The 14,395-nt window shown below is 49.4% G+C and overlaps 5 protein-coding genes across 5 annotated transcripts; 4 read left to right on the forward strand and 1 right to left on the reverse strand.

The window, feature by feature from the left end:
• The first annotated feature begins 20 nt into the window (after positions 1-20).
• F5147DRAFT_662909 (alpha beta-hydrolase) lies at positions 21-2,337 on the forward strand. The gene is made up of 4 exons (XM_041434829.1): positions 21-855; positions 904-1,160; positions 1,209-1,595; positions 1,648-2,337. The coding sequence occupies exons 1-4, from the start codon at positions 39-41 to the stop codon at positions 2,155-2,157; spliced, it is 1,971 nt and encodes a 656-aa protein (XP_041300060.1). The 5' UTR covers positions 21-38; the 3' UTR covers positions 2,158-2,337.
• A 49-nt stretch (positions 2,338-2,386) lies between these two features.
• On the forward strand, positions 2,387-4,113 carry F5147DRAFT_662914 (carbohydrate esterase family 1 protein). Its single transcript, XM_041434830.1, has 8 exons — positions 2,387-2,566; positions 2,619-2,737; positions 2,806-2,927; positions 2,984-3,096; positions 3,154-3,417; positions 3,479-3,607; positions 3,667-3,697; positions 3,753-4,113. Exons 1-8 carry the CDS (start codon positions 2,501-2,503, stop codon positions 3,776-3,778), a joined length of 870 nt encoding a protein of 289 aa, XP_041300061.1. The 5' UTR covers positions 2,387-2,500; the 3' UTR covers positions 3,779-4,113.
• Positions 4,114-4,248: 135 nt separating this feature from the next.
• F5147DRAFT_563267 (uncharacterized protein) lies at positions 4,249-9,006 on the forward strand (the record flags this gene model as incomplete). Its single annotated transcript, XM_041430659.1, has 9 exons — positions 4,249-4,365; positions 4,556-4,988; positions 5,039-5,194; positions 5,254-5,356; positions 5,404-5,615; positions 5,669-5,827; positions 5,877-6,763; positions 6,814-8,285; positions 8,340-9,006. The coding sequence occupies 9 exons, from the start codon at positions 4,249-4,251 to the stop codon at positions 9,004-9,006; spliced, it is 4,206 nt and encodes a 1,401-aa protein (XP_041300062.1).
• A 100-nt stretch (positions 9,007-9,106) lies between these two features.
• Positions 9,107-13,189, reverse strand: F5147DRAFT_6216 (uncharacterized protein). The gene is made up of 12 exons (XM_041432629.1): positions 12,797-13,189; positions 12,637-12,741; positions 12,170-12,583; positions 11,894-12,118; positions 11,438-11,839; positions 11,050-11,391; positions 10,797-11,002; positions 9,893-10,743; positions 9,693-9,842; positions 9,477-9,642; positions 9,376-9,426; positions 9,107-9,325 (listed from the first exon to the last, which is right to left on the reverse strand). The coding sequence occupies exons 1-12, from the start codon at positions 13,025-13,027 to the stop codon at positions 9,208-9,210; spliced, it is 3,261 nt and encodes a 1,086-aa protein (XP_041300063.1). The 5' UTR covers positions 13,028-13,189; the 3' UTR covers positions 9,107-9,207.
• Positions 13,190-13,217: 28 nt separating this feature from the next.
• Positions 13,218-14,298, forward strand: F5147DRAFT_662920 (uncharacterized protein). Its single transcript, XM_041434831.1, has 5 exons — positions 13,218-13,261; positions 13,315-13,322; positions 13,372-13,485; positions 13,537-13,920; positions 13,968-14,298. Exons 1-5 carry the CDS (start codon positions 13,258-13,260, stop codon positions 14,118-14,120), a joined length of 663 nt encoding a protein of 220 aa, XP_041300064.1. The 5' UTR covers positions 13,218-13,257; the 3' UTR covers positions 14,121-14,298.
• Positions 14,299-14,395: the final 97 nt, after the last annotated feature.

Below are 14,395 nucleotides of genomic sequence, written 5' to 3' on the forward strand. Positions count from 1 at the left end.
AGAGTAGCCTGCTAAGTACTACTTACTCTCGGGAGGGTATGTATGACTTATCTTCATCACCGTCAACCACAGTGAGCTCCACTCTCAAGACGCTAACTTCCCGCTTCGAACATCCAGAGAACAGTCGAAACGACGAAGAAATACCTGCAAGTTGGTCTGGGATGTGGGGTACCCGGTTAACGTCTACTACGGCCATCAATGGCAAGGCTACACGTGGGGTTCACGGCAGGTCGTTCAGCGCTTCTTCAGCGTCTGCCCCTCCTTCATGGGCACTTCAGCACCCTATGTCTATTAGTCCTAATCAGAAGCCACCTGTTGTGTGGTGGCCATTATCGTCGTCTGCCAGAGACATGCCGCTATCCAGTTCAGTGTCGACAGATGGCTCACCATCATCGTCGCGTCCGCCATCTCCGGGGATATCGTTACTAAACGAGGCGTTGAGTGACAGCATCCTTCCGACATTTCCTCCACGCGCACGACTGCCTCAATCCTTTTCGCCTGCTCGCCTGCTCAGTCGTCCACCTCCATTACTCAGTAATCTGCTATCAACTCTCCCGTCAGTATCTGTGACTTCCATTCCTCCACACATTCAAAATGGACTCCCTTTATCCTCTGCAGATTCGGCAGCTCACACCGACGAGCCACGCATATCGCTGAATCACTCCCTACCCACCCATTCGTCCATCGATACATTGCGTTCGATCCATGCATCTACCGCACCACAGATTGCGCCCCCTCCTATTCTAAGTAAATGGTGGTTTCAAAGTGATTCAGACTCGGGGATTAAGGACAACGTGGGCAAGCTCCTCAATGAGGAAGATCAGGCTTCATCGTTGAATAAAATTCATCAGAAGTGTATGTTTATAGTTTATTCCTCGAGCTTGGCTAACCGCTTGTGCGTAGATCGTTCACCGAAAGCCCCCGTTGTATTCTGCCATGGACTTCTTGGTTTTGATACCGTAACCGTTGGACCTTCCCTTGCACCCTTACAGGTTGCACATTGGCGTGGTATCAAGGAGGCATTGGAGGCAAATGGCTGTGAAGTTCTTATCACGCGAGTACCTGCAACAAGCTCCCCTGTAGAGCGCGCAAAAGTTCTTGAGAAAAAGATCTCAGAAGTTTATCCTGGCCGTGCTGTCCATCTCATAGGACACAGCATGGTAAGCTGAGCATTGAGGTGGACAGTTACCCTTACTGACACATTGCAGGGCGGCCTCGATTGTCGTTATCTCACAACACACCTCACCCAGCGCAAGTTTTCTGTGATAAGCATCACTACAATTGCTACTCCACATCGTGGCTCTTCTTTCGCGGACCACTTCATGTCGCTCGCCTCGCAGCATCTCCCATCCGTTCTCGCGCTACTCGAGCTACTACCAAACGGTGGCGGCGATGGGAAGGCATTTGAATGTCTTACTGTAGAGAGCATGCGCCGGTTCAACGAAGAGACACCTGATGCTGACGGTGTGCGCTATTTTAGCTGGGGTGCATGCTATGAACCAGGGCTTATTGATACATGGAAATGGCCACATAGTGTCATCTTAGAGAAGGAGGGTCCGAACGATGGGCTGGTTAGTGTCGAATCAGCCAAGTGGGTAAGTGCGCAGTATGACTTCTTGGTGTGTGCCTTGCTGAATACGCATGCAGGGCACATATCTCGGTACCCTTTCACCCGTGAACCACCTCGATCTTGTTGGATGGACGAATGCTGCGCGATATACGTGGGCCTCGATGTGGGGAAAGGAAATTCTCTTCAAGCCTGCTTCATTCTACCTTGGTATCGCAGATCTGCTGGCCGGAGTAGAGGAGGGCGAGGGCGATGATGCTACGCTAGAGAACGGCATGGTTGAAGGTCACCGGGAGAGAATGCAGCAGAACCTCTTGGGTAGTAGTCCGTCTCCCAGGTCGACGCCAAGCCCGCTGCTGAGGATGCACCCTGCACTTGGAGAGATGGTATCAAAAGCGCAAGAAGAATCAATGTCACTACCCCAGCGTACTTCCCAACCAGCGGAAGGATCGAGGTCTGCGACATTCCCAGAAGCACCTCCATCAACGAAGCAGAGATCTCTACCCCCTACACCTCCTCATGACGAGACACCACCTACACCACCTACAAAATCGTCAACCCCGCCTGCACATGCGGGAGAACGAGACTAGATCACCCTTCACGCATTGTGCCATACCCGTAATTACAAGATTAAGTATCTGCTGCATTAATAGTCGTATTGTATTCTAATTGCTTACTACTGAGATTCAGCATTGATTGGTATCTCTCACGGAATAAAACACATTTCATCCAATGTGAGTTGGAGTAGGCCAAATTAATACCATGACCGGGGGGTGGACCGGATAAGCGGGGAATCATGATCATGAGACGAGTGTCCAAGCCATCTCACCCACTGACAAGCGCGTATCATTCTTGTCTGTTTCGTCAACTCGCACATTTGATAGTTTTGATCTTCCTATCGTGAATCTCAACATTGGCGTATAGCCCGCCGACATGTCACTCGAAAAACTTTCATCGAACAAGCACTACGAGGGGACGCTCGCAAAGTACAAGTTTAGAGTACGTCGTTTTGGCAGCGGCGGCAATGCCACGCTGATAATGAGGCTAATAGTCTGCTGCTCTGGGCGATACCTATACTCAATTCAATCTCTTCCTCCCCGCCAATGCGGCTCAGGGGAAGGTCCCTGTACTTGTCTATCTTGCAGGACTCACCTGCACGGAGGATAATGGGTGCGTGTTAAACGTCCTTCCGTTGACTTCACAAACTCACATGACGAAACACGCCCCACACTGCACAGGGCCCAAAAAGGCGGTTTCATGCGCGATGCAGCAGCTCAGGGTATCGCACTGCTCTTCCCTGACACCTCCCCGCGTGGTGCAGGTATCGATGGTGAAGATGTAGATTGGGATTTTGGCAGTGGTGGGTAATCTCTATCTTGGTGCTCATCCTTATTTAACAGCGGACGCGGTGGATAGGCGCTGGGTTTTACCTGAACGCAACGAATCCCAAGTGGTCCAAGCATTATAATATGTTCAGCCATATCACTCAAGAGCTCCCTCAGGTGCTTGAAAAAGCAGGCTTGCCTCTCGTCTGTCTCAGCGCCTCTTATCTTTCCCCTTTCTTTCCCTGACGACAATATTCACAGGACTTCACACGCCAGTCAATCTTTGGACACTCGATGGGCGGACACGGGGCGCTGACTGTGTACCTTGCGTCACTGTTATCGGGGATGAAGCAATATCGTAGTGCATCTGCGTTCTCACCCATCTGCGAGCCATCCGAGGTGCCATGGGGCACGAAGGCATTCTCGGGGTACCTTGCGGGCGGTGTTGCGGAGGGGAAAGACCGATATGATGCAACAGCGATGATCGGGAAGGTGAAGGGAGCGGTGAATATACTTGTGGATTATGTGCGTCATGTTTTTGTCTATTCATTGGCCCTTATATTAGATGGGGCTGATGTAGTAACAGGGTACCGCGGATAATTTCCTGTACCAACTGCATCCGGATAAGTTCCTCGAGGCTGCGCGTGTGGCTGGGCATGATGAGGTACAGGTACGAGTAAGGAAACAGGAAGGGTACGATCATAGCTACTACTTCGTGGGTCTCTGCTTTTGGATGATGGGGTGATGTACTGACAACGGAATCATGATGTACAGATATCGACATTTGCATCAGACCATATTCACTGTGAGTTTCTATCTGGTTTCTAGAATGTGTCAATACTGATGCGAAGAGTTGTTAGTCCATGCTAACTTCCTGAAAGCGTAGGATGAATAAAGTAAGAAGCCGACCTTTTTGTACGAATGGAGATACGTTAGCTGGGCGTTAAGTCTTGCAATGGACCATGCAGTGTGACCTATCTGCCGAAGACGGCTGAGTGTGGGGAAAATGTGAGACGGGTTTCCTGTTTGATTACCAAAGGAGAGGTTACTTTGAGAGCCGCCGCATAACTAGACAGCGTTGGTTGCGAAGGAGACCGGAGATTGTTGAATGATGTTCATGATGTTCAGATTTATTAGCTAGGTTAAGAGACTAGCTGAGTACTTGGATGAAAAGCAAATAGTTGTAAACCTAATACAGAAACTAAGCACTGTGCTTATACCACCAGACAAGCCTGTTCTCTACAACGACAACAAATTGTCATAGCATTTCGTCCTTTTCACATACTCACTCTTAATTCTTCAAACAAAATTTATTAGCCAACCATACCGTCCATCCTAGTAAACAGAGCACGAAGAATGTCATTCTTCTCAAGGAAGAAGCAGCCTAGTGCAAGTCAGCTCGCTGCTTCATCCGTAACAGTAGCTCAGACTCCAAGCCAAGCTCTCGCGCAGCTGGCTGCAAAGGACAATGCCGTTCAGCTTCAACACCTACGTGACAATGATTCGTGAGTCCTTCATATTCAACTTTTCTTCTCCCACAGCCGTTCATCATTTTCTTCATCCCAGCTCCAGTTCAAATACCGCAAATGGCCTTGTAGCAGCCCCCGCTCAACGTCAACAAGCTCGTGGAACCAGCCCCATTATACCGCAACAGCCATCCCAGTCACAGCAGCAACCACCTCAAGCATCCCAGCAACCTCAACAACGGCCAGCTTATCCCTGGTCTGCACGGCGCTTACTCCTCCCGCCCCCACTCGTAATCCCGAAACCTGGCGTGCCCGCACCAAATTCACCTTCACCTTCACCATTCCCTCGCTATGGTCATGCACTTCCGGCGACAGCCACTGCTTCGGGAGAGTTGTACCTTTTTGGTGGTCTCGTTCGCGAAACCGCCCGCAATGATTTATATCTTTTCTCTACGCGCGATCTTTCTGCGACACTCGTGCAGACAGCCGGAGAAATACCCTCGCCGCGAGTTGGTCATGCTAGTGCAATCGTTAGCAGCGTTCTCATTATATGGGGAGGCGACACAAAAACAGACCCCTCGTCCGATCAGTCAGAAAAACAAGATGATGGCTTGTATCTTCTGAATCTCGGTGCGTTCACACTAGTTTTTCAGAGAAACCATACTTCACGTACACTCTAGTTTCACGAGAGTGGACCCGGGTAGCTATGCACGGACCTGCACCTGCTGGACGGTATGGTCATGCCGTTACTATGGTTGGCACCAAATTTTTCGTTTTCGGAGGTCAGGTAGATGGCGAGTTCCTGAATGACCTCTGGTCATTTGATCTCAATACCCGTAAGTCCCATCCGATTTAAGCTTATTTTCCTAAACCTTATGTTATGTTATGCTCTGAGTACGGACAACAACAGCTTGGGAGCTGTGTCAACCCGTCGGAGCCGCCCGTCCTGCTCAACGCACAGGACATGCCTGTGTAACATACCAGGATCGCATCATCGTGTATGTCCGTCATTCATTCAATATTGGCTCGTATTCACGTTTCACAGGTTCGGAGGAACAGATGGCCAATACCATTACAATGATACATGGTCTTATGATACTAATACCAGGACCTGGTCGGAACTGCAATGCATCGGGTTTATTCCCTCACCCCGAGAAGGTCATGCAGCCGCTGTAGTTGACGACGTCATTTATATATTCGGTGGCCGGGGTGTAGACGGCAAGGACCTTGGCGACTTGGCAGCATTCAAGATGTCAAGTACGTGATTTGATGAATGACAGGTGTCCGCGTTCTAAGCGTATTATGTACAGACCAGCGGTGGTACATGTTCCAAAATATGGGACCAGCGCCTAGTGGCCGTTCTGGTCATGCTATGGCATCCATGGGAACCAGAGTTTTTGTCCTTGGCGGGGAGTCTTTCACGCCAACCAAGGGCGATGACCATGGAATTATTAACGTTCTTGACACTAGTACGTGACCCCTCGACTGCACAAATGTCACTGCTGACGGATTGCTCAGAGCACATCAAATACCCTGATTCAAGCAAAGGACCACCAGGCAACAAGTCTGATCGAAAATCATCTGCAACACCTACCCCTCCGCCAGGACCACCCGCACCAGGAAACAATGTGCCTAATGGTACCCGTGCCATGTCACCGACAGGTGCTCCACAAGACGTAGACGACCTCCGCCGGGCTATATCTCCACCAGGAATCCGGCCTGGAACTCGTACACCGAATGGTGCCCCTGTGCACTCATCTCCCAATACCAAAGGTAAAGCACCGACACGCCCTCGAAGAGATGACGGGGACGTGTTGGGAACGGATGACGGGAACGGGACAGATACCGGTGCTACCACCGAGTCCGTCACTACTTCTCGAGATCACGCACCATCTCCAGATCAGACCCGAGCACGGAGTCCCAATTCTTTCAGTGTCACCCGTGCGATGTCCCCAACATCTCAGAGTGGATCCGATCTCTATGGCAACGTACAGCCACCCAACGTGGCGAGCGTGGCGATGAGCGGTCTGGCTGCCCGAAGTCCATCACCAGTTGTGGATCGTAGCAGGCCTCCACTTGATGCTTTCTATCAGCCATCAGGTGGTTCTCCCGGCGTAAACGGGAACGGAAATGGTCATGCCCAGGGGAAGTTCGGTTCAACGGGCAATGTGACGGCTGACCTGATTCGGGATTACAAGGTTAAAGAGATGGAGGTCGAGACGTTGCGGAGGCGAGAGGCTTGGATGAAGACAGCGCTTTTGAAGGCATCCCGGTCGGGCTTTGTTCAACTTGACGAAGAAACATTGGAAGCTGAGGATATAGACTTCCAAGATGATGCCAGTGAGGAGCAAAGGAAACTTGCTGACATGGTCATGAATTTCAGGCACTTCAAAACCCAGATGCAGGTGTGTTTTATCCTTTCAAGAACAAATGAGATGTTCCAACGAAGACGCAGACTACCCTGGTCAATCAAGCCCGCCAGGCCTCTGAGCGTATTGCGGATGCTGAGCGCATGAAGTCCGCTGCAATCCAGGAAGCTGCATATTACCGCGCGAAGCTCACTGCCCACGAAGCATCTACACCTGGCGAGGTCTCGCAAATAGAGCGAGAGCGTATTACTGAGCTCGAACGCCATCTTGCCACTCTATTGGCGGAACACACTGCACAGAAGAAGACAGCAGACGAACTGAGTGACTCGCTTGCCTTGCAGACTACGCTTCTTGAGCAGGCGGAGGCACGGTCCTCTGACGCCAACAACCGTGCTGACGCCCTGGAGGAGACACACCATCGTGTTGTTCGTGAACACTCTGAAATCCGAGACCGTTATGTAGAAGCCGAGGCCGCTCTTCGAGATCACGCCGATCGACTTCTTGGCCAGACTTCTCTGCTTGAGCAAAAAGACGCTGAGGCTTCCCAGGTCAAGAGACAGGTTGAAGAGTTGAGCCAACTCCGGGATCAGCATATCCGCGCTCTCGATCAAGCCCGTACGGCACTACAAGCCGTAGCCTCCCGCTCAGAAGAGGATCAACGTGCTCGTGATCAAATTACTCAGCTTGAGGCCGACATTGCAGAATTACGCGGTGACCTGGAGACTCGCACATCCGAAGTGGAGCAAGCAAGGATAAGGCTTGCAGAAGTTGAGAACGCGTGGGCCAAGTCTCGTGAAGAAGCTGATGCGTTCCGTGCACTCACCACTGGCAGTCTTGGCGAACTTCTCGACTCGCATCGTGAACTTAGGGTAGACGAAGACCGGTTAACGAGAGGACATGTGGAGAAAGTGGAGGCTATGGAGGTGGAAGCTACTTCTCTACGGAAGATGTTGAAGGAGGTCACGCAGCAGCTGGAGGAAGTGCAAAGGGACCTCTCAGAGGAACGGCGCAGGGTACGACAGACGGAATCCGAGCAAACATTCCTACGATCGCAAATTGTGGGCCTCCGAGCGCAATTGTCCAACTCTGTCCTGGAGCAGGGTCGTCTGCGCAAAGATCTTGCAGAAAAGGATAATGATCTGCGGGGAGCATTGAAAGAGACGGCCGATACCAATATCCGCCTGGCCATGCTACGGAACTATCTTTCAGAAAATGGCATCATCCCAGATTCAGATGAACCTTCCTCAAATTCGGCAAGTGCTTCACGATTGGCAGACCTGGAGAAACAGCTAGAAGAACGCTCCTTGATGTACGAACGCTCAGAGCGGGAACTCAATGGAGCCCTTCGGAGGAAGCGCGAACTCGAGGCGCAGTTAAGTGCGATGGCACAACAACAAGATCGATCGAAGTCCATGCAGAGCCCTGACAATCAAGGTGACTCAGATGCTGACGCACGCGCTCTTGAAGCTGAACGGAAACTCGAGGAGACGGAACGGAGCTATAAGGCGCGAATGCGCCAGATGGAAGAAGACTATCAGCTTGCTGTGCATTATGTAAAGTGAGCTTTTCCCCAAGTACCTATGCATGTCCTGGCTCTAATTGTCCATCGCAGAGGAACTGAAAAAATGATGCGAAGGATGAAAGATGAGGTTACGAGGACGAAGACTGCCTATGCTAGTCTGCAAGCGGAACTGGACACTGTGCGAGGACGATCCAGTACTGAACCGCGACGTGGTGTCAACGGTCGCAGCACTCCTTCAGACGACAATCACGAGCACCTTCGCGGCCAGTTGATTGATGCACAGAAACAAAGCCAGCGTTTAATTAATGACAACAAAGATCTCCGTCAAAGAATGGAGACGCTGGAGAAGGATCTCGACATCATGAAGGATAACTTCGTCATCTCTCAACGAGAGTTTGACGAACGCCAAACTCGTGTGGAGGAGCTTGAGTTGGAGATTGAAAGAATGAACGCTACTCTTGCTGTATATCGCGAAGGAAGTGGCGCCAGTTTATTGGAACAGCTCACCGTCGAAAACACCAACCTCAAAAGGGAAAACGAACAACTTTCGCACAAAATTCACCTTCTCCTGGAAGTCGATCAACCTCTCAAACGACCATCCAGCATGACGAGCTCAGAGAATTTTGAGCACCTGTCGAATGAACTGGACGATTGGCAGCGACAGATGGCTAGCTCGTTTGGTGCCCGGCGACCGCTCAGCGACTTCGAATCCCCCTCTCATTTAGTAGGACATGAGCGAACCCGGTCGCGATCGTAACATTTGTTTTTTGTGACATTTTTTTTTTGCTTTGCACATATAGTTATACCCTTATTGCCTTGATTGCTGACCGCCGCTCATGCTCACACTCGTTTCGTTTCGTACTTCTACGCTACTCCATTTCTTCCTCGTTGTTCGACATCGAATATTCTCCATATATATTGTGACATGCATCAACATTTGCGACATCTCGAGTTTGACTCATTGTGAATTAGATGCAGCTTTTTGTGTCCACTCGACTGCCTTCTGCTTGACAGCCGATGCACCTTCCTCATCCCCGATCCTCCGCTCCAGTTCAAGCCACTTCTTGAAAAATGACCTTTATGCGACATTAGCACATGCAATTCTACTAAGTGGTAGAACACGTACTTCGCCTTATGGCTAGTCATCTTAATGCCAAATATACGATTGAAGATGTTTCTGCGTACTGTTATGATAGTGAGGGCACTTTGTGAGGCATGAGTGCTTACCTTAATGATTGAATATCCCCTTGCCCTGCTTCCATATCCATATAAATCGACCACAAGTCCCAGCGCTTCGGATGAGAGTCTACGATCCCCTCGAATATAGTCTTGCCTCGTTCCGCATCGCCGAGTTTGTATTCGAGCTGAGCGAATTTTGATATTGTTTTCAAGTCTGTACATCTCATTCAAGTCTGAATACAAGAATGCCATCAAACGACTCACGCTTGCGCTTTTCCAAGCTTTGCAGTGAACGTGGTAATAGTTTGCGTGCTTGCTCCAAGTTTCGGCGGCGCATATAGTGTTCGCAAAATAAAGTCCACACTCTTGAACTGTGGCCGAACTTCTTACACGTCCGCTTATACTGATCCTCTGCTTTCTGCGTGCCTCGTCATTAGTACAGTAGTGAAGCCGAGGTAACAAACCTGCCTCATGCTTCTCGCTCTGATCTAGGATGGCCGCAAGACGGAGATAGACAGTTTTGGAGTCGTTGTGTCTAGCAGCATCCTTGAAGACGGCCTCCAGTGACTCATCTGTGCCATAAACATTTTCGACATTCAGTAAAGCAATCCAAACGTTGAGCCGCTCTTCCTCCTCCCTGAAACTGATGGTCTGAATTGCTCGTCGGCCAGTCTCCCTTGCTTTATCGATTTCGGATAGTTGGAGGAGGAAAGACATGTACTGCACCCACAGATAGGATGAATTTGGGGAGCCCAGGAGGAGCCGCTCAAAGTCGGCATTTGATTCTGGAAGCTTTGAGTGCATGTCAGCGGTGAGATCTTGCTCAATCTCTTTCTTCTTGCGTCTTTTCTTTTTGCTTGAGTCATCCTCTTCGCTGCCTTCGTCGGAAGAAGAAGCTTCATCAAACTCCGCATCAGACCTGGTGTCACCAGGGAACCAGGAGAACCCTTCAACTTTCAAAGGCGCAGCTTGTTCGGGAGTGTGAGATCTCGGCATCGACTGCGACTGGGTAGGCACAGCTTTTACTTGTGGCAATGGACTGCTACGTTTGCTAGCCAGTGCCTTTGAAGGGATGGACTCGTGAGCATGAGATGAACGTAGTGACGGAACGCGCGGTGTTTTGTGGACCGCTACTACACTCTCTGCGACAGGACTTGATATAATGTCGCTGGTATCGGCCACCTTGACAGCTTTTGGTAATGACGCTTGACGAATGCTTGCGACAACTCGTGGTGGATTCAGGTCAACGGTTAAAATTCGTACTTTGACGACTCTTCCCGCGATAAACATGTCCTTCAAATTGCTTGAATAGTCACTGCGAAGTAAAGCGTCAATCAAAACCAAAACCAATGACGAAATTGAACAAACCTTGCTTCTCGAGACGGCACAAACGCCTTGAGATCGTTGTAGAATTGGACAATCAAGCCTTTGTCCACAACTCGGTACACTACTGCATCTGTGATTATCCCGACTTTCGCCTCCTCAATAGAGGTCAGGACCGGTAGAGTAGATTCAATCAACGTCTTTTTAGCCGTCAACTCAACTCTCATGCGTTCGGGATCGACGGCAAGAACCTGTGGATTTCCTTAGCATGCATCACATCTAATGATCAATTGCGTACTCGGCATTTTATGCTGCCTCCAGCCTTGAACCTTTTTGATGGATGCTTAAGTGGTATATCTGCGTAGTGATTTGGCCATATGATTCCATCCGCATTACAAGAGATCGACACGAATAGGGCAGAATCCGTAAGGCGTTTGACAGTGCCTTTCAGGACCTCTCCGACTTGTATATCACCTGCCTGAAGGAACCTTTGATCTAAAATTGAGGGTCGGAGGGACAGCTGCAGTAATCCGTCCAACGGATGGTAGCCTATGACACGCGCTCTATGAATGGTATTCAATCTCCATGGGCCTGAGGAGGAAGAGAGCATTGGAACATGTCCATCAGATGTGTGAGATATCTATCAAGGAATTAGTTTTTGGATAAAGAATGATGTGAAACCTTACATGAATGAATCCATCAAGGTGAGGCTGCACTTCAACGACGAGTCCACGTTCCGGCTCTACGCGTTTCACAGTAATAGCATCCAAGATCGTGCCATTGGGATACGCCAAGTGAATGGCAGTATCATCAGTGGAAAGTTTTTCTTTCAAGTTGACAATGTGATCCAAGAGCGACACAGAAAACTTCGGCGGTGAACTTCCGGCAATTTCGTACAGTATTCGGGTCTTCACTTTCTGCCCTATCTTGAATACTTTGGCAGGTTTAGTGGGTACGTGGAACTCGTCAGCTGTTGCATTGAAAAAACCAAGTATCTGTAAATTGATACCACTTGGTGACATTCCCGTGATCAATGCTTGACCTAGTATTCCTGGCAATATGGAGGTGACATTATTGACTTCTGTGATCTGTGAATTGGAATATGGTGAGGAAAATCGCAAATCGTGATCAGCAAGACTGACTGAAGATGACTGTATCACTTGAGGATCGACCGAAACTGTACATATTTTCTCGTTGCTGGACATCTTCACGACAGCGATATCGAGCAGTTGGCCAACATGAAGCTTCGAACAGTCGGAACCACCTTTTTTGGCCTCTTTAAAGGATAGGAAACCAGAGGAGCCCTGTACACCGATGTCAAGAATGTACCCATGGTCTTCTACACTTTGCACAGCCGCTGAGAGTGTCTACGCGAGGCTTAATCATGATAAAATGATGTGATCTAAGATATTGCTCACAAAGCCAGGTTTGAGATCTGTTTTAAGGACTCCAGAGTTTACTGTCTTGGGTACAAGACTCAACTCGATGCGACGACTAGCTTTCGCGGCTTCATCCCTTAATTTTCCGATTGCAGAAACGTCCGTAGACCCTGATGCGTGCACATTGGTCACAATTGCACGGACGTATTGTCCCGCATGGAAGAGTTGAAACAAATCCGGCACCTCCGTCTGAGAATCGGATTCCCCATCATCAACCGATTCGTTATCTGAAGGCTCTTCTTGTTCATGCATTGATTCGAGACGATTAGTCAACTGAGATGTAACTTGTGTGATAGGAACGTGACCCATGAGCTGGTTCGGTAGGGATATAATGAGAGCCAGCGGTTGTATCGATGCGATTTGACCAAGCAATTTCATACCCGGAACAATGCGCTGCAAATGCGTGATTGAGTCCCTGCTCTCCAGCTTCATGATGTGAAAGCTACCTTGTAATTGAGATGCTCGATGCGAACTACATCTCTCTTCGACGTAACACTCGCCTTGCTTTTGGCATCAGATCTACTCTTCTTTTTTTGAAACTTCCCAGACGCCTACAAAAAATTCTGCTCTGTCAAGCTCATTTGGAGTAAGACGAGCAGAACTCACAGCAAATAGCTCCTCGTTCGCTTCTTGTGTAGCTTCAGCTCGGATAGTCTTAACCTCTGCAGCTGTTAGGCTAGTTCCGCCTCCTCGTGGAAAATCAACCTCTTCGTCCATGAGATTGGATACGAGTTGGACAGGTTTTTCCGATACATCTGTTAACCTGTCTTTCATAAATTTACTCTTTTTGACATTGCGGGGCGAGTTATCCTCTGGGGCACGTTTCTGGCCAGCCATGCTCTTGATAAATGCCCGGATTGGGGGTGTCAACACTGCAGCACGTAGTATCTGACCGTTCGACACGTAATGGAGTGGAAGCTTGAAAATATCTTCCCTACGGCTGCGAGTTTGGTGAACTGCAACTTGCCCGTTACTTACTTTTGAGCGACTCCGAGAAATTACAAGAAGCTGATTATGTCAGCACCAGCCATCTCTTCCAACCACCTCATCATACTCGCAAACTTACTATGGGTGAGTCGCTCTCTTTGTCCCTAATGACATCCCTCGATTATCAATCTTTCTAGATTTTCAAGTAAGTCATGTCTTGTGTGATTTGAGAATTTAAGTTCACCTTGCTCTAGAACCGTGTCGGCTCCAAGTTCGGTGGAGGTGGTGTCGCTGGGGCTTCGGAGACCAATGTGGACAGGCGTGAACGTTTACGCAAACTTGCGCTTGAGACGATCGATCTTGCCAAAGTACGCTCTTATTTTTCTTGCACTCCAACGATAACTTGATGTGTCGTTTAGGATCCTTATATCTTAAGGAATCACTTGGGTGGCCTCGAATGTCGTCTCTGTCTGACGCTTCATACCAACGAAGGTTCATACCTGGCTCATACTCAAGGAAAGAAGCATCAGACCAATCTCGCTCGTCGTGCGGCTCGTGATGCTAAGGACACGCAGTTGATGATTGCCCCGACTCAAAGCAATGTACAACGCAAGGTGTTCCTCAAAATAGGACGCCCAGGCTACCGAGTAACAAAAGTGCGGGACAAAGATACAGGCAAAGAAGGTATGATGGTCCAGGTCCACCTTCCCCAGATCAAAGCGGACGTAATCCCTCGCCGACGATTTATGAGCGCTTGGGAGCAAAAGAGGGAGCCCCCGAACAAGGCATACCAGTATCTGATCGTAGGTGCGATTACTTACAAAGTCACACGTTGCTTATTGGATGTTAGGTGGCTGCTGAACCGTATGAGACAATTGCTTTTCGCATTCCTGCGCGCGAGATAGAAGACGAAGCTGACGATGCCGGATATTGGAACTGGTCATATTGGGATCCTGATACGAAACAGTATAGCTTCCAGTTCATGTTCCGTTTGACTTATTGACGCTCACACAATGTTCCCTCCACGTCGTATCTGTACTCATTCCCGCCCTGAATTATGGGATCATTTTTGCCGTGCTTGGTGTGGTTTATGTCGAATATCACATGCATCACCTCCGATATAGGATGTCTCGATTCGATACCATGTCATCAACAACGCGGTGAGCACCAGGGTTACCACACATGTAGCAGACTTCTCTTTACTGTAGAAGGCACTTGTGGGATTGACCCAGCAGACCTGTCTTCTTTGGGTGTTTCCACGGACACCGAAACTCTCGG

The sequence above is a fragment of the Suillus discolor genome (assembly GCF_016758755.1).
Source record: "Suillus discolor strain FC423 chromosome Unknown F5147scaffold_1, whole genome shotgun sequence".
Classification (NCBI taxonomy): Eukaryota; Fungi; Basidiomycota; class Agaricomycetes; order Boletales; family Suillaceae; genus Suillus; species Suillus discolor.